The sequence below is a fragment of the Watersipora subatra genome, chromosome 2, assembly GCF_963576615.1.
Source record: "Watersipora subatra chromosome 2, tzWatSuba1.1, whole genome shotgun sequence".
NCBI lineage: Eukaryota > Metazoa > Bryozoa > Gymnolaemata > Cheilostomatida > Watersiporidae > Watersipora > Watersipora subatra.
In genome coordinates, this window is record NC_088709.1 from 7,936,614 (window position 1) to 7,959,527 (window position 22,914).

The 22,914-nt window shown below is 37.5% G+C and overlaps 4 protein-coding genes across 5 annotated transcripts in view; 1 reads left to right on the plus strand and 3 right to left on the minus strand.

Annotated features, from left to right (window-relative positions):
- Nucleotides 1-6,085: 6,085 nt before the first annotated feature.
- Nucleotides 6,086-18,710, minus strand: LOC137387138 (single-strand selective monofunctional uracil DNA glycosylase-like). 2 transcript variants are annotated; one of them, XM_068073453.1, is made up of 5 exons: nucleotides 18,669-18,710; nucleotides 8,805-9,338; nucleotides 8,244-8,363; nucleotides 7,570-7,684; nucleotides 6,086-7,142 (listed from the first exon to the last, which is right to left on the minus strand). In XM_068073453.1, exons 2-5 carry the CDS (start codon nucleotides 9,300-9,302, stop codon nucleotides 6,895-6,897), a joined length of 981 nt encoding a protein of 326 aa, XP_067929554.1. In that variant the 5' UTR covers nucleotides 9,303-9,338; nucleotides 18,669-18,710; the 3' UTR covers nucleotides 6,086-6,894. The 2 variants fall into 2 exon arrangements, with proteins under 2 accessions (XP_067929554.1, XP_067929553.1); XM_068073452.1 differs by having other exon boundaries at nucleotides 6,086-7,259.
- LOC137387139 (single-strand selective monofunctional uracil DNA glycosylase-like) lies at nucleotides 9,438-18,680 on the minus strand. Its single transcript, XM_068073455.1, has 5 exons — nucleotides 18,622-18,680; nucleotides 10,756-11,174; nucleotides 10,450-10,569; nucleotides 10,192-10,306; nucleotides 9,438-10,065 (listed from the first exon to the last, which is right to left on the minus strand). Exons 2-5 carry the CDS (start codon nucleotides 11,149-11,151, stop codon nucleotides 9,773-9,775), a joined length of 924 nt encoding a protein of 307 aa, XP_067929556.1. The 5' UTR covers nucleotides 11,152-11,174; nucleotides 18,622-18,680; the 3' UTR covers nucleotides 9,438-9,772.
- LOC137387912 (uncharacterized) lies at nucleotides 14,795-18,399 on the minus strand. Its single transcript, XM_068074424.1, has 3 exons — nucleotides 17,879-18,399; nucleotides 15,316-16,403; nucleotides 14,795-15,225 (listed from the first exon to the last, which is right to left on the minus strand). The coding sequence occupies exons 1-3, from the start codon at nucleotides 18,397-18,399 to the stop codon at nucleotides 14,795-14,797; spliced, it is 2,040 nt and encodes a 679-aa protein (XP_067930525.1).
- A 118-nt stretch (nucleotides 18,711-18,828) lies between the features above and the next one.
- LOC137386893 (ubiquitin-like modifier-activating enzyme 6) overlaps nucleotides 18,829-22,914 on the plus strand; it is a 45,553-nt gene continuing 41,467 nt past the window's right edge. Inside the window, exon 1 of the mRNA XM_068073089.1 lies at nucleotides 18,829-18,904. The gene's annotated coding sequence lies outside the window, so the exon portion shown is untranslated. The remainder of the gene's footprint in view (nucleotides 18,905-22,914) is intronic.

The window sequence follows — 22,914 nt, forward strand, 5'->3', positions numbered from 1 at the left end:
TCCCGCCTCAGTCACTTAAGCGTGCCTATAGTAGATGCTAAAGGCATCACCTGGTGAAGCATTTCATAATTTCTGGGAACTCATTCAGTAAGCATGTGGTTGGCATCAAGATCTAGCTCTGCATACGTGATGCTTGGAATAGTTAGAAGTGATGTAATGGAAAGACTAGCGCAATAACTTCATTTGAAGAAAAACTAGTAACCTTTTCATGTTGCCTTGATTACCATGTTACGCTTGCACTCCAGATCCATTTAGAACAACTGGGTGCCCAGTTATAGCCACAAATGCAACTGTATGGCTAACATAAGAGATGGTAGAATGAAAAGGAAAACAGGCACACGGCTGTAGTTACGGAGCATCAGACCAGTGCTACCAAACACCATAGGTTTAAAATTTAACTTATCAAACGATTTGAAGGAGAATGTTAACAACATTATTATTGTAAATCGTACACAAGTTTTTCTTTGAAAATATTATCGCTGACTACTTAGTAAGTTTAAAGGTTGACTTGCAACAAAATTCACATTACAGTTATTTGATATGAAAAGATTCACCATGTCTTACTCTGTTGTGTTGTAATTGCCAAATACGTGGAAATGTGATGACAAGCCCTTAAAAGCTCAAAAACGAAAAGCCGCCGTAGATTGGAATCTGTTTCTTTATCATTACAGTTTGGTTATCGTCTTGTCACGTGATGTTCTCACGTGTATTGAAAGGCCAATAAAAAGCTCACTATAAAACATATCATAGCACTAGTTTATGACAAACACTTCGGGTTTTACCGAAGTCCCCGTATTAAATATAGATGCTCGCTACTTAACAGTTTTGTTTCGGCATTATTCAATCGTCAAGTCGTAATTTGATCACGTGACCCAATACTTCGCAAATAATTTTTGGAGCGCTTTTCGATTATCACAGGTAACCAACAGGCTTGTCATGATTATCAGACAATGATATGTACTCCTTCGAGCTAAGGTTAAAAAGTTTAACGGTTTTTAACGGTATGTTATAAGATATCAGTGCTAAAAGTGACAGCATTACAATGACGATAAAATAGACGCGTAAGAGCAATAGACATAGTTTTATTGAATGCGTGAAGCATATTTGTGAAAATATTTCGACGAATGAGGTTGCATGAAAGTGTAAACAGAAACCATCCTGTAACAACTATGACCCATTTGAGCCGTTTTGGAAAGCGAATCCAAACTATGCGGTCTCGTGTGGCTGCGATTAACTGTGCGTTTTTAGCTTTTAAGAGCTTGTAATCGCATTCCCATATATTTGGCACCTACAACACAACAGAGTAAGACATGGTGAATCTTATGATACCAAATAACTGTAATGTGAATTTTGTTGCGAGTCAACCTTAAAGCAATATCATCTCTAGGATCGGCTTTATTGTATGTTGCTATTAGAGTCGCTGAGTACCACATCACTCTTACACGCCTGATAGGCGAAGGGCACATGTGGATCCAAAGCATAAGTATGTTGATTTGCGCCTATTATTTAAAAAATCTATCGTGATGATTTTAGGAAAAAAGTAAAATTACTTTGTTGTGATATTGCATTTTGGGCATAAGTATTAAGCTCTAGGCTTACTGAAAAACAAAAAAATATGAACAAACTCTATTCATGGTTGTCCATAGTAGGTCGATTATACAAATCTATGTAACAACATGGCAGTAGTGTATAGACTGTTTAGTATTACTTTTTTGACATAGAATACAGCAATATATAAAAAAACCTTGTGTTTGCTGTTGTTTGACCATGCAAAACCTTGTAATCCAAAAAGCTTCTTACCTCCTCATCACAGTTCTTGCTGTTTCCTATTTCAGTAACATCGCTACCCCTTGGAACATGAAAGTTTAAAATTTGACGTTCAAAAAAATTGAATGGGCATGTTACATATCTTGAAAAATGTGTAGGTTTGTACAGCACCAGTTGCAACGGCGTGTGAGTAGCAGTTTTGACATATCTTGTATTATGGTTATACCGTGGCTGCATAAAATGCTATTCAACAGAAAAACCTCTTTTGAAATGTTTTGCCAAGGTGAGATGCGTAGTGAATTTTTCTGATGTGTTCTGGTGTACACGAAGGCAAACATTGCAGCAGTTATACCAACCGAAGTGGCTCTAGTGTAAAAGGCTTAGCAGGTTTAATGAGTTGGCTAGTGACAAGGCAAGGAGCCCTTGCCTCTCCTGTCAAGCAAACCTTACAAATGATTGGTTATGCAACAAGCTTGGTCGGAAGATAAGCACGGCAAGATTAGCCAGCCTTACAGTGTGAGGCTCACACTGTGAGCCAGCAAATATATTCTAATTTCTAGCAGATTATCTTTTGAAGATCAACAAATTCTAATCAGTATCAACCCACACATACGTTATGGGGCTGATACTGAATAGTTCATAATATGGGTGGAGCGCTTCGGCACTTAAACAGAGCACCTGCAAGTATGATAGCCAGGAACTGCTCCAGTATCCTTTCAGAGAGCAGTAGTTGGCAGTATCTTATGTAGTTGTCTAGTGCACCATTTATTATACCCACTCAAACCAGTCCTCAGGTATTTGTAGCAAACTATAAGGGCAAAGGAATTGTTCTCTGCTCGAACGGATCAACTCGATATTATCTGAAGTTGAAAGTTCAACATGATAAATAATCTACTTCTCAGATTATCCGTTCCGTTAAGTGGGCATAATAAAAATGTGCAAGGCTATATATATATATATATATATATATATATATATATATATATATATATACTAGCTGTGCTACCCGGCGTTGACAGGGTATTCAAAATCAGCTTATAAACATTGAGAGGTAATGAGAATTGCCTGCCACTTGCTATTAGCCTGGCACATTGCCAATGGATAATTTGAGTAAGCTTACTAATAAGAACTACCGTTTCTCTTACGCCACAACTTTGCGTCGTGACCGTAAGCGGTAGTCTATTTGCTTCCATTTAGCAACATTTTGCTCCCATATTGCTTAGCGAATCAAACTCGTGCGATTTAGTTAGTAAGGTGTTGGATTGGTGAACAGGATGTTCCGAGATCAAATCTTCGGCTTTATGAATTCTTTATTCCAAGAATTTAATAGCTATAGATGGACATTTACAACGACGGACGACCAACAATGAAAAATATAGATACACTAGCTGTACTAGCCGGTGTTGCCCAGGTAATAAAGAAGCCTTTGCACAGAAAATTGATTTGTATTTATTTAACATATAACAACATTTGCCATTCTAACTTTCAAACTTCATTCAATGAGAAAAATGTTTTGTGTAGTTGAAATAATTTAATAAAAAATAAAAACAACTGTAAAGGTTTTCAAACTTTGTCAAACAACTGTAACTTTTAAACTTCATATCATTAGGAAACTGTTTTGTGCAGGTCAAATAAATTAAAAAAATAAAACAACTATAAAAGGGTTTAGATATAAATGTGAAATAAATAGCAAGTAATAGCTAAATTAAGTAGATTTTGCTACGATTACAATAAAAGACGATTCGGTAATGATACAATTAATACGAACTGAGAAAACAAAATAAAAATCCTAAATGTGCTGAATTAATAGTAACAATACTTGCATAAAAGTGTGTGTATAAAAAAGGTTACTGTTCCACCAGAAGCTATCCATCAAAACTTTGAATACTACAATTATACTGGTACCTCTTGATACTGGTATCTCTCGATACTGGTACCTCTCAATACTGGTACCGCTCGATACTGGTACCTCTCGATACTGGTGCCTCTCGATACTGGTACAAATGTAAAAATGAGATATCGTACTGTCTTTGTCTGACCAAACAGAGAGAGAATGCCGAGGCTCTTCCCACGAAGATAATACAATTGTCTGCGTGAGAATAATTGGCCTTGACCTTCCAGATACAGTAATTGAACTTTACAAAAAATATTTTTTAACAGGGGCATCGTCACGTAACGCATGGGAGTAATGCTAAAGTAATTAGTGTGCGCATACTGCTATAGGTATATGATAAAGTCTCAAATAATTATGCTTTGTATGGCTTAATGGTACGGCGCTTAGATTTTTAGCTGGAAGTAGCAATCTCTGTGAGTTCAAATCCATCCGAACGCGGAATATCAATTTCAAGATTTTAATAGCTATTGCTGAACGCGCGAACACACACACATACGACTAGCTTCAGAAATATATAGATATACATGTATATTGGTATATGTAGCCTTGCATGTTTGTATATGTATATATATATGTATACATACATTTTTTTGTGCAAATTGATAATTTTTTTATCGATAAAAAAAACGTCGTGTCACTAAATGTCTGAAAAAATGTTTGACATGTTGTACCACCAAGAAGTAGATGAATAAAAAGAAAAGTATTGCCATGCTGTATCATTAATGCAAAGTGAATAAACACTAATGTTTTTATTTGTTAAAACCTTTGTAAAGTTTTGTGACTAAAACTGACTCAATATTTAAAATGAAACTGTCGGAATTCAAATGCTTTGCATTTTTAAACTATTGCTCTGTAGTATTCTAAGCATAAAATAATTGGATTCTGACTAGTGCCAATATTAAATAATTTCTCTAAGGCTCAGCACAACATCTGGCTTGTTGATTGCCATCTGGTTTGGTGTGAACACAAAAAAAGCCGAACATTGTAATCTGATTTGTACGCCGCACATGAACTATGCACGATTAACTATAGTTAAAACTATACTTGATTAGCTAAACAGGAGACTGATTGTAAACGCAAGCAGTTTTTACTACAACTAGGTAATATCATACAGTTTTATTTTTCACCTTAATCCGACTCGGTCTTGTGTCTTTATTGGACATTCTAGAGCAGGGGTCAGGAACCTTTTTGACTGAGAGAGCCAAAAACCCGCATGTTTCAAAATTTAATTCTAGGGGAGCCATATGTATAGTATGAACCTCGAAAACATAAAATTGAAAAGGAAGACCAACAAACTTAGTATGTTTGAGCAATTTTAGATTATAAAAAACTGGATTAATTTTGAACAAAAATGTTCAAAGAACAATTTTTTAGTCATATTTTGGTTTGAAGGGTTTACTTTTTGATCTAAAAATGACTCGTGCGGTCTCTGTGCGGCCTGCGCAGAGAGGAGTGCAAAAAGCAATAAAAACCCTTTGTTGTGCGCGCCACATGAAAAGGTTGCAGATTAAAACATATTTCTATTAAATGGACGTTATTTTTTATTTTGTATATTACTGTAATTTCAGCATTATTTGTATTTTTATGTTAATTAAATTAACAGCCAAATTATAGATTATTTTTCGACTGGTTTATTAAAGAGCCAAATGCAATCATCAAAAGAGCCACAAATGGCTCGAGAGCCATAGGTTCCCTACCCCTGTTCTAGAGCAACATGATTGATGTGGTTAGTTTTTGTGGAGACAACTCCATAACAACAGATTAGTATGTGCAGACAACTCCCAAAGTGTGCAGAAATTAAAGGATATCTTGACTTGAAGGTTCAACATATCCAAAAGTACTAATCATATAAAATGTACTAGTAGGCTAGCAGTCAAGTGTGCTATTAGAGATCGTCATATGTAATAACTATGTGCACAATTATTCTTAGTTATGGAAAGGTGGTAGAGTGGTGTAGGTGGTAGCTCGTTTGGCTGGGAATCTGAATATCTAGGTTGAATTCCTGTGTGGTGCGCTATTTGTTTCGAACACTCCGAGGTTGTCTTCAGACAGACAGGGCGCTTTTATTATAGTATCAATTAAATATAATGGTAGCGAATTCAGAGAATTACAACTGGTCCCAAATTAACAAAAATGCTAATGCCATCATTGCTTTTATGACTTCATGAATACCAATACGTATTTAGAACTAACTACACACAATTATTCAGCACCCGGGGACTTGTATGGTGATGTATCTATCTTCAAGATATTCAGATAGTAGTGAGCTGTGCAGCCTATATCTACATGTATGTTTCAGTGCAAGTGGCAGACTGATGTTTTAGAACTGCACCTATGCACTTCCTGTTCGAATACAAGCTTGTAAGTTTTTACTGCTTCATTTGGTTTCAATATATGAAAAAGGTATTTTATTTAGTTCCACTTTAAGGTTATCACCACTGAGATCATGAGTCACATTTAAAGAAAGTATTAAAAGAAGTGTATAACTGATGTTTCGGGCTTTCTTTAGGTAATTGCCAAAAAATCCGTGCAAAAATCCTTGTTAAACTGCATAAATAGATGCATAAATAGAGTCATAAAATAAAAAGTTCTACAAAAATGATAACATAAACCAGCTTGATAAAAACGTTTCTAGAAGCTTCTAAAAAAACAGCGTAAACATGCACTATAAATAACAGTATCTAAAAAGTCCCAAAGCAGACAATGTAAATTAGTTGTATGAATAGCGGTATCTAGAAAGTTCTATGAAAGGCAAAATGTAAACAGCCTTAACAGGTTCTAAAAATGACAATATACATTAGACCAATAGATAACAGTATACAGAACGAGAACAAGTTGCCCATATTACAGCTTATCATAGAAGTTTTACGATAATCACATGACTAGATTAATGGATTTTAGGGACAATCCCGCATGAGTCTTATTTCTAACAGCATTTTGTATTTCCTTTAAATGACAATTTTATATAGCTAGTCAGGGACTAAGGCTAGTCAGGGACTAAGGCTAGTCAGGGACTAAGGCTAGTCAGGGACTAAGGCTAGTCAGGGACTAACAAAGCATTACAAGTCTTATGTAGGCAAAATATGTCCAGATACAGCACCAACTGTCTTGTGTCAACTATTAGCTATTACTTGAGAGGCAGTAGATATAATTATCTAGCAAAGGTATTGTGCTACCCTTCGTAGACGAACAAGGATTAAATTTAAACATGAAAATGTAATGCTAACAACTAACTAGTCATTGCAAGAAAATAAGTTACGCTTGACAGCATCTCTGGAAAGTGGTGCAACAAGTGCATTGTTGGTAACAGGAAGAGGTGATAAGAGCCCTAAATCTTCAAAAGCCTTTTGTGCACGCGAGTTCCAATTCTTGTTCGCATCAGGATTTTGAGGACTTGGATGCAAGAGATACTTTTGCTGATGCTGCAACTCACCAGCCTTGCAAACAGCCTTGATACGTTCCTCTGCGAACCGACCAATCCCTACCAAAGACTTGCAGTTAGGAAAAAGCAGGATAGATTGTAGCAGCGCCTCATCACATAGTGCTGTCAGCGTACGCTTGACCTGTGCAGGAAGTTGTGCAGGAGTGATATTCTTTCCTAAAGGAGCATGAAAACCACCCAGTATTAACGCCTGTAGTTGAGAGTTTTAAAGATGAAGACCTATTACTCGGGCGCGAAATTGCTAAGTTTGCCATAAAAAAACACAGTGACTTCATCACGAGTGTCAGGACAAGATGGTCACATTTTGCATGATCTTCAACTTTTTATAAGGTCGTAAGGTCAAGCCCTAAATAAAAACAAAACTACCGCGTCAAACACATCCTTCCCATTGCTTGTTATAAACCAATCACATGAGCAGAAACTGTGTATGCTTTTGCACACAAACTAAACGTTCTGCTAAACCTACCAGACTTTTCCATCAGAGCAATGGGACAGTAGTTAAATAGGAAGCACTTGTTGAAGAAATCCTGTGGGGTAGCAAAATTCTTTTGAAGAAAGCTCCAAATCCGACCTCCACTCACCTACCAACAGTGCCACACTACAGGTAAGCAAATGATAATTTGGTTCTCCATCATCTGAAAACAATGTCCCCAGTTGTGGTCCAATGGCTGGTTTTAACAGAAGCTTGTCAACCGTGTCATACTGTAACCTTATGTCCACAACCTACAGCGTCAACGCTAGTGCACCAATCATGTTGTAGCACTAACATCGAAGTTTATCGCTAGCTACTGAGATTTAGGTATGTAAAATGTAAGTACCCAGATAGAACGATGGCTTCCAAGTTTATGATGTTACAAATTTGCTAGAAGAGCTAGAAAATTGAAAGGGAGCAAGAATTGTTTTAGTAATAAAATATTGTATAATAGTAATAAAATATATATATGTAAAATGTTAGACGATTGCTCATCCAAAATGCAAGCTTACGGATACCAAACAGTTTAACAATCAGCTAGTTTGACCATGTTGAAACTCACTTGTGAATATCGAAAAAAAATCTAGCTTCACAAACACAAACCTAACAACCAATGAGTGAATGGACGAAGCTGAGAAAATATATACAATAACTAGACACACATTTACCTCACTGCGTTCGCAATCAAAACCCAACACTGGTCGCTTAGCATGAACCTTAGAGGGGCTCCCAACAGCTTCCGCAATAGTCAGCCACTCAGTTACTGCTTTGACCTCACCAAAGGGCACCTTTGAAAATATCAGAAACTGTTGTAAGGACATACTGTAGAAAAATAGGAACAAACATGATCTATCCTAGATACACTGCATACTGTTTAAAAGAAGTTAAGGAATGAGGCACGCCATTGCACAGTATCAAAATTGAGCCTGAAAGAGCACTTCAGTTGTATATTTCAATTTGAAACAAAATCTTAAAAATTTAAGTTAAGCTTGTAGCAAAAATAAATGTTTCGCTTCTCATTAAACTTTAGGTTAACTAACTTATATTTAAGTTCAACAAGTTGAACAAAAATATTATCAGCGCTACAAATTTGGTCAATTATAATACAGCTCAAACTGTGGTGATACCAAACCTAACCAAATTTTAATTTGACATCGTTAAAATTGGGGGAAAAATTAAAACTAGCCTCTAAATTTGGTAACTTGAAAAATGTTCAATTTTAAACTTACACCGGTCTGAGACATTCCATAAGGTCCTGGATTCATGCCGATCATAACTACTTCAGTTGAGGGATAACAAAACTTCCTGTAGTATTCCAGATGAGGCTTGTAGGCGTAGTCTATAGGATTGTATACATGTGTAACCTTTGGGCCAAAATCGAGTTTCACTAGTTCCTCAGCTAACAGTGTCTCTATTACTAAAAGTTTTGCTGCTAGAGCATTGAAATGCTGCATTGCAGTAATAGCCTCAATTCGAATGTTTAACTTGTAACAAGGAATAGCTGAACAAACTCCTACAATGGATGGCTCTCCTACAGATTCAGGGCTATCAGATTCCTTTTTCAAACATGTGGTAAACTTTTCAGATTTGATAGTTGTTTGAGGCCTTTGGGAGTACAACATCTCCTGGGAGGGTGGATTAGAATGAAAAGGGGCTGGAAAACTTTCGTTTATGATATCCTTCCACTCGGGAGGAAGATATTTAGGTTCACCACCACCCTGAGCCATTCTTCACCCAAATTACAAACAGCAACCAAGTCCACCCTGCAAAAAAAGCCAATCACATATTCTCCGGCAAACAGCGTTGATAATTCTACAACGTATTTCAATGAAGGTGAAGTTGAAAATGTAAAGAGATTTTATTGATCTTGCAAGAGCAAATAAAAAACAAACAGTAAGTTCTTTGTGTTCATATAGTTTGTGTATAGAACAGAGATACAAAATGAACAACCTACTAATGGAATACAACACAACGTAAATTAAGTATATATGTAAAAAAGATAAAGAAAAAACCTCATCAGTAAACATGCTTTGATAGAAATTTACTCTGCACTACCTGCAAATGAAGGAAAAAACATCAGATTTAAGTACTGCCTAAAAATGAATAACAACAATGGTAAGGTAAATAGTACTGTAGTGAAATGTATTAGCAGAAACTGACAGAATATGCAGTAAAGCAATTCGTAAAAATGGTGCAGCTATTGAGTTTTAACGATTAAATTATAATCTACAAAACTATTGTAAGCATTTAAATCCCAGTTTTTACTGGCCTCAGGATTGCGTGGACTAGGATGATTCAGGTAAGCTATGTCAGGTGGTCGCTCCATTTTTTCACAAATAATCTTTAACCTGCTTTCTGTAAACCGACCGATTCCAACAACCAGAGTGCAGTTAGGGAATGAGCTGATAACTTCTGCTAACTCTTTGTCACAAACTGCCATCAGAGGTTTGCGTACGGCAGCTGGTAGAGTGGATGGTGTTACATTTCCACCTACAATAAAGATACTGCAATTTAAACTTAAGAATAGGTGGAAGGGCCATTATGATTAGTATACAACCGGCATCTACAGATAGGAGAAACTTTCTTCTAAAAAATGATCTAGGAATTTCAACAAACCTGATTCATTCATAAAGATCATCGGGCAGTAGTTGTAAATAAAACATTCACTGAAGAAACTTTCGGGAGTTTTAAAGTTGGATTTGAGAAAAGTCCAGAGACGTGTCCCACTTCCCTGCGAGAAAACATTTTGAGACAATCATAATAGTGAGAGCATATGCTTAGGGATCATTTTAAAATTTTTCTGTTATCTTCATCAGATAAATATAATTTAAACCAAAGCATAATTGCTCTCTGATGCAAAATGACAGTGATTACCTCTGAGCGAGTTGAAGAAAATCCTGAAATAGGTCTTTTTGGATGTTGTTTGTCAGGAGCACTAACTTCTTCCTCAATTTGCAGCCATTCCTTTACAAACTTTGGATCACCAAATGGAATCTGAAAACAACAAGGAGCTGGAGATGCGTCAACATGTAATATACATATATAGCTACTGCAGTCAATAATCAAAATAATTTTGTAGAAGAGACTGCTGCTTTAATGTTCCCTTACAGTGTTCCACAAAAGATGAAAACTGAAAACCCATTAGCCTTCAATCAACAAACTATGATGTATCATTCTTACCCCAGTCTGTGCTCCACCAAATGGTCCAGGATTTTCTCCAATCAGCAGAACGCGCGCCGTTTCTTGGCAATACTTGCGGTAAAACTCAACATGGGGTTTAAAAGCATAATCAACCGGATTATACACATGTGTGACAGTTGGTCCGTAGTCAAAGTGCATCAGGCTGTCACACCCATGCGTCTCCATCTTTAATAACTTGATGGCATGGCTGTACCTCTCACCCAACTTTTCAATCTCAGCGATTCTCACATCAACAAGAAAGGTACAAGTGTACAAGCTGTCATTATCTTTAGACTTTAAAATTTTCCCTTTCTTGCTGTTAATGACAGGATCACCATCACCTTTTCTCTTCGAGGCTTTCTTACGAGCCTGACGTTTGCTTTCTTTATTGTCCATTTTAGTGAGCCAATTCTATGACCCTGATGAAAAGGGTACCAAATTGATAAAAACAGACAGAAATAGATACAGATAACATTTAAAAACTGCGCAGAAATAAATAGGCTGCTCAATAGCGAACCCAGCACTGACAATGTTGGGACGCTAGTGTCTTAGGCTTTCACTTGAGCAAAAACTTTTCAATGCATCAGAATGTCAGAATACACTACATAAAAAAGTTAAATGACCAGATTTATAACTTTTTCAGTTCAAATGAAAGAGGCAATTACGGCTCTTAATAAGCTAATATTGAGCCTCACCATTTGTAACTGCTTTTCAACAGCATATCTTCAGCGTAATTAGAAAAAAGCTGTGTACAAAGCTAAATTACTTTTTTTGAAAACTCAATAGACCAAGATACTAGGCTACCATTTTCACCCGACAACTAAAAAAGCTGGGTTTCATATTCTATGTTTATAACTATTCTCAATAGGTAATCTACAATTATAATAGCTGATCATACTGAAGGTGTCAATATAGGTATGGTGACTGTCAAATAGTGGTCCATTCATGAGATAACTTATTTCATGAATACAAAAGTGTGATTACTGACTGAAATGTTGAAGTCCTGTTGATACAATTTTACCTTTAAGTAAAGCCTTTATTTTATATGCTCCACAGAAGCAAACAGTAATTTTTGAAAATAAGTAGCCTGGGTTTGCTTAATAAACAGTTGTTTTACGTTCTGGGTAGTTCTTTGAGCAATTGGCCACCCCAACAACACACTTTGCTTACTGTTTGAGACAATCTTAAAACACTTAAATATGTGGCTACATCTACCTTGGTTCTTTGGTGCCCTTTAAAAGCCTTGTAAGAAGCTTTTGGAAAACACTAGATTAAGCTGTGATTGGCACAGCCTGTATTTATCTTTAGCTATTATGTTACAGGTCCCACACAACCAAGTTTCACAAAATGTTTTATTTATGATTATTTATTAAGCCATGTTGCTGATGGCATAGAGTTTAGCGTTATATTAAGATGAGGAAGAATGACATTTTGAAGGAATCATAATTTTAAAAGATCAAGATATTTTTCATCTTTTGTTTTTGCTGGCTTTCAAATCAAGTTTAAGAATCTTGCATTCTTCTCTGTCAAGTATATGATGTTTAGAAATTGAGTATTGGACAACTGATTAGGATAGCCGTCAATGATAGATTTTAGTGGGAGCACAAACTTTGCTTTTGTATTTCATGAGAAGCTTATTACTACTTGTAGATATTTCAAACGCTATTACAAAATGTTTACTGTTCCCAGTTTTAGGAGGTCAATATCGTGCTGTTTGTTACTCTTTAATACGATTATAGTTTGTTTAAGAAAAATCCGATAATCGTCTGCCCCTTTGAACTTGTGTATCTATTTAACTGTACGTACTAAACATAAGTGTTATGAAACTATTAAGGGTTGTTGACAGCTCAGGGTTGAACAAATATAGACATTTTTTTAGGTAAAAAAAGTGATTAAAAGTGTTTAAAAAATTAACATTTTGTGGAATTCACAATCAATTTTCAGATGCTAGTTTTGTAGTACAACTTATATACAGTGTGTGACTAGTAATATGTATAGCAGATTTAATCATGGCAACAAGCTCAGTTTTTTTTAAAGATATGACAACTTTAGCAAGCTTTATACTTTCTGTCAGTGACAGAGGATTTTGACACTTTTCCAAATTATGGCAACTCCATCCCTTGCAAATAAGTAACTGGGTAGTCCTAATAACTGATATCCATAACACATTACCGGCCCTTAGACAATTCTGATTGCATAGTAAAACTTATGCTATCACGTTTTACTACTGTAGCCACTACCTCGTGCGTAGCCATTTTAACTATATGAGAAAGTTTTTGTTTCCTCAACAGCCCGTAAACTACTAAAACAACTGACAAAACAGTATAAAACAGTTCGAGGATACCACAGGCATGTCTCAAATCATGAACTAGATTTAAGTCATGATAACTCCCTGTCTATTGATGATTCCCTAACGGACTAAGAGGATATGTGAAAATCCTAAATTTGTTGTTTAAGTGAGCTGCAGAATAAAACAACCACAACACCTACATTATAATGAACTAGTCTTAATGAGTTTGCTTCTCTTTTTGTCTTAAGACTACAGAAGAAACAATTACCACAACTCGAAACGCAGCTGTGAATACCATCTATAAAAAACCTAAGTAGTCAGCAGCAAATGGACAGAGAAAGCACATGCGCACACCTGCTTACTAAGATTTATTAGAGCTCCTCTGAAGCTTATAGCGAAGATATATCAGATCGAGGTTAGAATATTGAGATCGTAACAACATTAAAACGCTATGGATATGGATAATGTAGGTAAGCGCGCGCAGGTAAATCCATGTGTTTAGAACGATAAAGCAAGATATATATATAGATATATATATAAATAAATACAGATATATATATATATACATACTAGCTGTGCTACCCGGCGTTGCCCGGGTAATAAAAAAGTCTGGGCAGAAAATTGATTTGTGTTTAATATATAACAACATTTACTATTCTAACTTTCAAACTACATATCATGAGATAAGTGTTTTGTGTAGTTTAAATAAATTAAGAGAAAAATAAAAACAACTTTAGAGGTTTTGAAACTTGGTCAAACAACTGTAACTTTCAAGCTGTTAGCCTGGCACATTGCCATTGGAAATTGCAGTAAGCTGCTAGGCTTCTAATGACGGTACTCCATGACATTGGGTCAGCATTGTTGTCAAGCTGCAGTTATTCTAATAATAGCTATAGCCGGAATGCAGACAGACATATGACATACACACATACATACTTTGAGAAATATATATTCAGATATAGATATATATATAACAACAATATACAATATATATATGTAACAACAATATACAATACATATATATAACAATAATATACAATATATATAACAACAATATACAATATATATAACAAAATCATAATGAGTGTAAAGATAGTTTTCAGACTGACTACTCTAAACCAATGAACCAGCAATATGCTGTACAGATGGCCTCAATTAAATTATTAAAATACCGTGAGCTTTCAATTACAAAACAACATAACTCTTTGCTTTTATGTCTCCCTTTTCATGGTTTTCAAAAAATTATATTATGTAAATTCTATAGCACAACTGGCTATTAGGACTGTAAGCAAACGATCGTATTGAGACTGTCTAACAATGTTTCCCATTATCAGCATTATTCCACGCGATAGTTTTTCGCTCGTTTTATTTCGTTGTTTTGATTTAAGGTCGTTTTAACTTTCACATATCTATATGCATTATCGTATTCTGTTTAGAACTGTGGTATGTTTATCAAACACCCAGTAAGCAACAGATCACTGGTACTTTTATTCAAATTCAAAACGCAACTGAATCGTCCATGTAGATAGTCTAACACAAAGTCATTGCACCAAGCATGACGAAATGTAAGCATTGCAACAGGCCGTAAATTCTACATAGGCAATAGGCAATACATTCTCCATCCCCTCTTGATCTCAAGATCAACTGTTGTAAAGCCATACCGCATAACATCTAATAGATCTCAGGATTAACTGACTTGTACAACCATGACAGCACAAAATTTGATAACCACTTAGGAAGACATCTATCTCAAACAGGTCTGTTTTCAAAGTCACGATTTTGATCGAGATCAGAGTCAACAGGCTCTCGATTCAACTGAGCAATGTTATCAAGCAGGTCTGAAGTACTAAACTCAACGTCGACCTGATTAGACTCTTTAGTTGGCCTAGTTGATACATGTACACCATCTGCAATGTCGTCTTGATGAGCCAATCTAAGATCAGACACATGCCTATTTGTGCCATCGACTTCAACCGAAGTGCTAGAATTTATCTTTGTCACTTTTCGGCATTTCCACTTATCAAAGCACCTAGCATTAACTGGCTTGACATAAACAGTGTCTCCAACTTTGTATGGGTTAAGGCTGCAGTCTCTATTGTCACTAAGCTTTTGTGGTATTTCTGTCGATTTGGTCGCCCCTGCTAAGTCACTGCGATAGCTGTATAGTTCTTCCACAGGCACTATACCATTTCAGTTTGGTGAATTGTTATACCAATATGCCATTTCTTCAGGTCCTTTACCAGTTCTCATGACTGCTCTTTTTATAGTACGGTGATGTCTTTCAATTATTCCATTTCCAGTAGGTTTATAGGCACAACTGAGGATCTGCTCTACACTCCATCTCTGCAGAAACTCTTTCATTCTAGCGCTTGTGAAACATGAGCCATTGTCACTCAGAAACTCCTTAGGAGGTCTACGTTTTCGAAACACATTGTCCAACTGTTTGATTACTACGTCTGATGTTTCGTTAGCCAGTTTGAACCAAAGAGAAAACCTGCTAGGCCCACAATCAATAATAGTCAAATAAGGTTGACCGTTCACATGGGTAATATCTGATGCAAGTCGCTCCCATACATTTGCTACGTTTAGCTGACCATGATCCCATTTGATTGGATGAGGATCTACACTGTTACACATAAGACAAGTTTTCACTACTTGCTTAACTATGTCCTTCTTGATTGTTCGTCCAAGCTTTTTCTGTGCCAAGTACAGGGTTTTGCTGACACCAAAGTGGTGGTCTTGATGAACTTTCTTTATGTCTTCTATCTCATCTGTGTTAGAAAGTACAACCCCTGAGCATGCAACAACTTGTAGCCATTTCTTTGGTACTCTGGTTAGGACATCCAACTTGTTCTCACCTGATGGAACAAGTTTGATCATTAGTGTTAACCCGGATTCATCAATCAACTGACCAATAATTCCAAGTCTACGTCGAATGATCAACTCACTGAGGCCAGTAACCTTAGGCCTTTTGGTATCTTCTATCACTGAATTTATCCACCTATAAACAGTAGCTGAATCTGTGATCACTTGCACATTTGTCATTTTCCACTTTAGCGCTAGGTTGATTCCTTTCAATGCAGCTTCTAGCTCAGCAACATTTATATGAGCACCATCATCCTCTTTACGTAGCCATGCTGCATCCTCAATAGTGTAACCATCTACCTCCAGAGACACTCCGAGAGCCAAGTTACTGGCGTCACACCACACAGTACACTGAGAGGTCTTCTTGACATCCCACTTGCCTCTCACTAGGTTTTGCTCTTGTACTTTTTGAAATATTTCATCCAACAAAGATTTCACAGAACTAGGAACTGTTTCAGACCAGTCTATGTCATTAGTCAATCTCTTTACATAGCTACAAGCAACTCTTAACCATCCAGCAACTGGGTAATGTCCAACTAGTTTGCCACAAATGGAAAAAAGGTCTCTTTTTGTGACCTTTTATGAAACTACAGACAAATCACCATCTCGCTTCCAGTTGTACTGATCATCTTCTGCATTGTTTACTCTAAGACCCAACACACGAGTATCTGATAGTGTCAATGGGTCTTTTGCCACAAGTCAAAACCTTAGTAAGTGAGCTCTAACAACATCAGTTTGAACCACCTCCTCGTTTACCCAAATGTCATCAATGTAGTGATCAGTTCTATTGCAAATCTGTTCAACCAATGAGAGCACTTTATCTATAATCTTGGACATTATCTTGGGAGCAATATTCAAACCAAATCCATGCGTGCCATTACATACGTTTTGCCTCTGTACTTGACTGCCTGGAATCTTTTCAGACTGGGCTCTATATGAATTTGTAGATAAGCCTTCTTCAAATCTAACAGACATGCTTTGCTTCCCCCCTAACCTCCAATTTCGCAGTTTTTCTTGGCAAATTGCAGTCTCAACACCTGGATTACTGTGAATATAGTTGTTTAGTTCACGGTAATCTATAACAGGGCGAATCTTATTGGGCTTGTTTGGTTGTTTTGCAGCTATCAATGGAATTATCCCCTCTACATGACCATGGACTGTGCTATCATATAACTCCAGCCAATCATCATCTATTCAGCATTGCACTTCTTCATCAAACTCTTTTCTGTCATCATCATTTATCTTGTATTCAGAGCAATGATTTTGTAGAATCGGTTCATCATCTTTCCATTTCCATTTGACAAACCATGCACTACCATCAAACTATGCTATGAAATCTTTATCATCAATCTCTAAACTACTCTGGTGTCTTGTGCCAACACTTATCACTGGCACCTCACCACCAAACTTAACATCATTGTGAACATCAACATTAACTCCACCAAGTTTAGCAATAGCATCTATTCACAATATCACTTGTGCTCCACCTACTAGTGCTGGCGCAATCAAGCACTGCAGAGGAAGCTCTTCATTTCCTGTGACACTGACTTCTAAAACAGTTTCACCCTTACACTCAGTAGTTTTACCGTTTAACATGCTGGCAATTCGAACAGGACCGCTAGGCCTTTTACCCAATTTAACACAAAAATCATCTAAAACCAGTCTGTTCGCAACCAGTATCTACAAGAGCTCTTGCCGATACTTTGTTTACATATATATCAATAAATGGTAGCACCTCTTTGTTCAGTGACTTGTAGCGGGGAGAGTATCCGGTGCAAACACTCCCCCATTCTCGTTTTCCTTAGTCTTAGAGCAATTCCTAGCTATGTGATTGCCAAGCTCTTGACAGTTGTAACACTTTATTAGCCTTTTTACACTCTTTACAACCTTAGATGGGCACTGGTGGGCTCCATGACCTCTGCTATTACAAATTGAGCAAATCTGTCCAGCAGGTTTGAGCCTACATACCGCATTGCGCAGACTCCTCGTGCTCCACCATTGCTAGACATAATCATTCTTGCTCTCGTGGCCAACTCTGACAACGAAAGTTTTTCAACTGCTGAAATGGATTTTATCTGGGTAGCTACATCAATTGGTAACCCAGCCACAAAAGCACACTTCAACAAGGGTTCTGGTACTGTTTGGTCAATCAGAGCTACTAGCCTACGCAAATCTGCCAGGTAAACATCAACAGTTTCTCCTTTTTTGTATATCCTTCTTTGTAGTTGTCCATATGCGCAAAAGTTATTTACTCCAAAAGCAGTCAATAGCTCTTGTTTAATCAGTGCATACTCCTTTTTAGTGTCGGCTGACAGTTGTTTATAAATGGCGAATGCCGGTCCAGACAGAAAAAGTGGCACAAGATATTTCAACTCCGTAATATTCTGCAGCTCAGCTACAAGCTCTAACTTGTCACACCGTTCAGAAAAGTCACCACTCTTCTCTACGTCTTCATAGGTTTTAATCAAGTCTAAAAGTTTTACTGCCATTATTGTCACAGTTTTGCCGAAATAGCTTGTGGTATGTTTATCAAACACTCAGTAAGCAACAGATCACTGGTACTTTTATTCAAAGTCAAAACGCAACTGAATCGTCCATGTACATCGTCTAACACAAAGTCATTGCATCAAGCATGACGTAATGTAAGCATTGCAATAGGCTGTACATTCTACATAAGCAATACATTCTACAAGAACTAGTGGAAAACTTACTGTTTTTAGTTACTAAAATTAATACCGATTTTATATAGAGAGAACACCTGTGTTTTGACAAATTGCGCAGACCGTTGGTTCGAGTAGCTATCCTCCCATCACCTTACAAGCTTACGCCCATTTCGAGGCTATTTACCGAAGCATCAACGACTTTACGTCGGAACTTCCTATGCGCGAAAAAGTTCAAGGTCATTCGTCTATGCGGATTTCCCCCGAATTTAACGAAGTTTTTCTTTATTACTATAATTGACATTTTGTCTTACGTGTTCGTTCGTTCTCACAGGTATTGTTTAAATCATTCAACGCTTTAAGACTATATTGACGATTGTCACGTTTTATGCACATGTCTTACACATTTTAGTCGGAATCTCTGAATAATCTTTGTCAGTCGTTATCATTCAGCTAACTTTAGGTTTCACTCGGTGCTTCCTTCGCCTTGTTTCCATTTTTCTACAGCGAGCAACATTTTTCTCAAGTTGTGATTATTTACTTTTAAGGCCACACTTTGTGTCTCATCGCTCTATGTATCGGACTTTAATTGTTCTCTTTGTGTTCAATGGACTCAGGCCAAGCGGGAGATCTGATTGTTTTGTGGGTCACGTCATGTACGGCATACTTCAGTCTTCAATTGCTTTAGCAATCAAAGACTAACTAAATCAAACTATTCGACAGACTTTTAAAGTTTTATCGTGTGATTGTTGCCTAAGAAGTACATGTATCTGTACTTTTAGAAATATCGTGTTCCTATTACTCTTCATTGTAGTATGACCTATGTTACAATACCACTTGTTAGTAGGCTGTCGGGTCAAGGACATAGCTCACTTCCTGTTGTGTGCGGCATGGTCGGGCTGATACAAGATACATGTACTTAATAAATACTTACAATATACCTGCGATTTAGCCGCATTAAAACATGGTGTCAGGAGAGGATGAGCAACAATAATTACCAGTCTCACTAACACTCACGACCAATAGACAGTACATAACGATAAATAATAGTGCGGGTTCAACGAGCTGAAGGAGCTAATGGACTACTAATCTACTGCTACTTCGACAACCACGACTCATCATCTCGTCAACAAACCTACGTAGGAGCATAACGAAGTCAACGATCTATAACAACATACAATTACAGTAGCGCTATTTGGGGTAGAAGAGTGATTATGGTGATATATATACATAAAGACATACATCCCATAGCATTCGTTCGTGCACTCGTTATTGTTGCTATTGATTGACTACATCACTACTAGCTTATTAGATATACCCACGCAGACGCTCACAGTATTACTAGAGGCAGAAATAGTAGACTGTGTCGTTTTTATAAGCAACAGCATCTACTGCATGTATCATTCTTATAATTAAGAAGATTATATAGATATATATATATATATATATATATATATAGTTTTTTTAGTCCTTGACCTGAATTTTTTTGTGTAGGTTATTTAGTATAGTGGTTGTTCGCTTTCATCTATTTACGGTGATTCATAGTACTCATTATTATGGAATCATTGCTTCCAGAACCGTTGTCAGAAACAACTGAGGCGTCTACTTTAGCGACACAGTGGACCAGATTCAAGAGACAGTTTGATTGGTTTATAGCAGCTAACGATAAGGCAAAAGCTAAAGATGAAATTAAGCTGGCTATACTCTTGCGCACAGTGGGGCCAAGAGGTATTGACATATACGACAATTTCAGTCTGACAGATGAAGAGCGCAAAAATTATGCAACAGTTGTTAAAGCATTTGATGATTACTGCAAGCCTAGAGTGAATTTGTTTGCAGCGAGACACAAATTTCTGACAATGAAGCAAGGTGAGCAGACTGTTGATCAATTCTTGACAGCATTACGTAAGCAAGCAAGAGAGTATTGTGACTTTAAAGAAGCAGCCGAGGATTGGATCTTGCATGCGCTCACTTTGGGTTTATCGGATGAGGGGACGAGAAAAAGGCTCTTTGAAAAAGAAGACCTTGATCTGGAAAAGGCTATAAAGATCTGCAGAACAGTAGAGGATACACAAAAAGAAATGGCAGGGCTTAAGCTGAATGAGGAAGCACATGCGGTGTATAAGCGTCCATCGCGACCGGTTGATAGCACAGTAGTCATAAAGAAGGAACCAAAAGCGAGAGGTAATTGCAAGTACTGTGGCACATCACACCCTCCTCGGCAGTGTCCAGCATTTGGAAAAGCATGCAATGCTTGTGGCACAATGAATCATTTCTCAAGAGTCTGTCGAAAGAAAAATGAAGCAAGCGTGAAACTAGTCGATGAACTAAGAGAAGATCAGGTGAACATGGTGATGAAGGAAGGAGACATGTCTTCGGGGTCAGAGGATGCATGGCTAATCAGGGTTCAGCGCGAAGGCCGTAAACTGGTAACTAACCTACAAGTCAAAGCTGAGGGAATTAGGGCTCCAAAATGGCTAAAGACTCAGCTGGACACAGCAGCTACATGTAATATTTTGAGCTTTCAAGCCTATGAGCAGTTAGGCAAACCGCCATTGCAAAAGAGTTCGACGAAGCTTAGCATGTACAATGGCACAGTGGAACTATCATTGGGTAGATGTGCTTTAACTGTTATGAACAGTGAAAAGCCAGTGATTTTGAGGTTTGAGGTGATAGATTGCAACAATCTTACATTGTTATCCTTGGACTCATGCCTATTGTTGCAGTTGCTAACAGTGAATGAATGTGTTGACTTGGTAGAAGGAAAGGAATCGGACACTATAGCATGGGCTTTAGAACAATACAAAGATGTTTTCACCGGCCTGGGTAAATTAGCAGGGGAGTACGATATTGAAGCTGATGAATCTGTCAGACCTGTTCAGAATAGGCCAAGAAGAATACCTTTTGCGCTTAGGGCAGATCTAGCCAAAAAGTTGGATGCTTTAGAAAAACAGGAGATTATAGCTAAAGTGGACAAACCCACTCCATGGATTTCAAACCTTCTGGCCATGAGGAAACCGTCAGGGTCTATTCGAGTTTGTTTAGATCCAACTGATCTCAACAAGGCAATACAAAGAAATCATTACCCATTACCAACTTTGGAAGATGTGTTACCAACATTGAAGAATGCCAAGGTGTTTTCGTTGGTGGACGCTAAGGATGGTTTCCTGCAGATTGAGCTGAGTGAAAGGAGTAGTTTCCTTACTACATTTTGGACACCTAAAGGCAGATATCGATGGAAAAGAATGCCCTTTTGCTTGAGTAGCAGTCCAGAAGAGTTTCAGAGACGTTTAAATGTAGCGCTAGAAGGCATTGAGGGATTAGCAGTTGTGGCAGATGATGTGTTGATAGTGGGCCGAGGACAGAATATAGATGAGGCAATGAGAGATCACGATAAAACCTTTGTAACTTTACTTCAGAGGGCCCGTGAGACAGGGCTAAAGCTGAATAAAGAGAAACTGAGATTAAGATTGAGAGAAATACCATACATAGGACATATCTTATGTGAAAGCGGAGTGAAAGCAGATCCCAACAAACAAAGGGATATAGTTGATATGCAAACTCCAAAGACAGTAGAGGAGCTTCGGAGGTTTTTAGGCTTTGCAAATTATCTTAGCAGGTTTATGCCTAATCTAGCCACGGTTACAGAGCCGCTGAGAGCACTGTTAGGCAAAGGGGCCGACTTCAAGTGGGAGCAAAGACAGGAGAAAGCATTCCAAGAAGTGAAACAGTTGGCGCTGAGTGGTGAAACCCTTGGTTATTTTGATCATACCAAACCTATTGTTTTGCAGTGTGATGCCAGCACTGTTGGGCTTGGGGCAGTACTATTACAGGACGAAAAACCCATTGCTTATGCTTCTCGCTCATTGACCAAATGTGAAAAGAACTACGCACCCCTTGAATTAGAGTGCTTAGCCATGGTCTATGGTTGCCATCGGTTTGACCAATACATTTATGGCCACCCAGATGTGACAGTTAACTCAGATCACCAACCTTTAGAGTCCATAATGCGAAAGTCATTGCTACAGACACCTAAGAGACTACAGAGGATGAGATTGATGTTGCAGCGATATGATGTCAAGGTGACCTATTGCCCAGGGTCCAAGCAGGTGATAGCAGATATGCTTTCCAGAGCACCTTTAAAGGGTGACAGTTTAGTAGATATGGGACAAGAACAGGTGTTTCAGCTAAAAAAATGGGAAGTTCGAGCATTAGAGATTGAAACTGTTAATCCAGAACAGTGTTCACAAGTAGGTGATAGGAAATTAGAGAGGGTGAGAGAAGCAACCAGTGGAGATGCAGAGCTGGTGATATTGGGCCAGGTAGTGAAGCAGGGATGGCCAG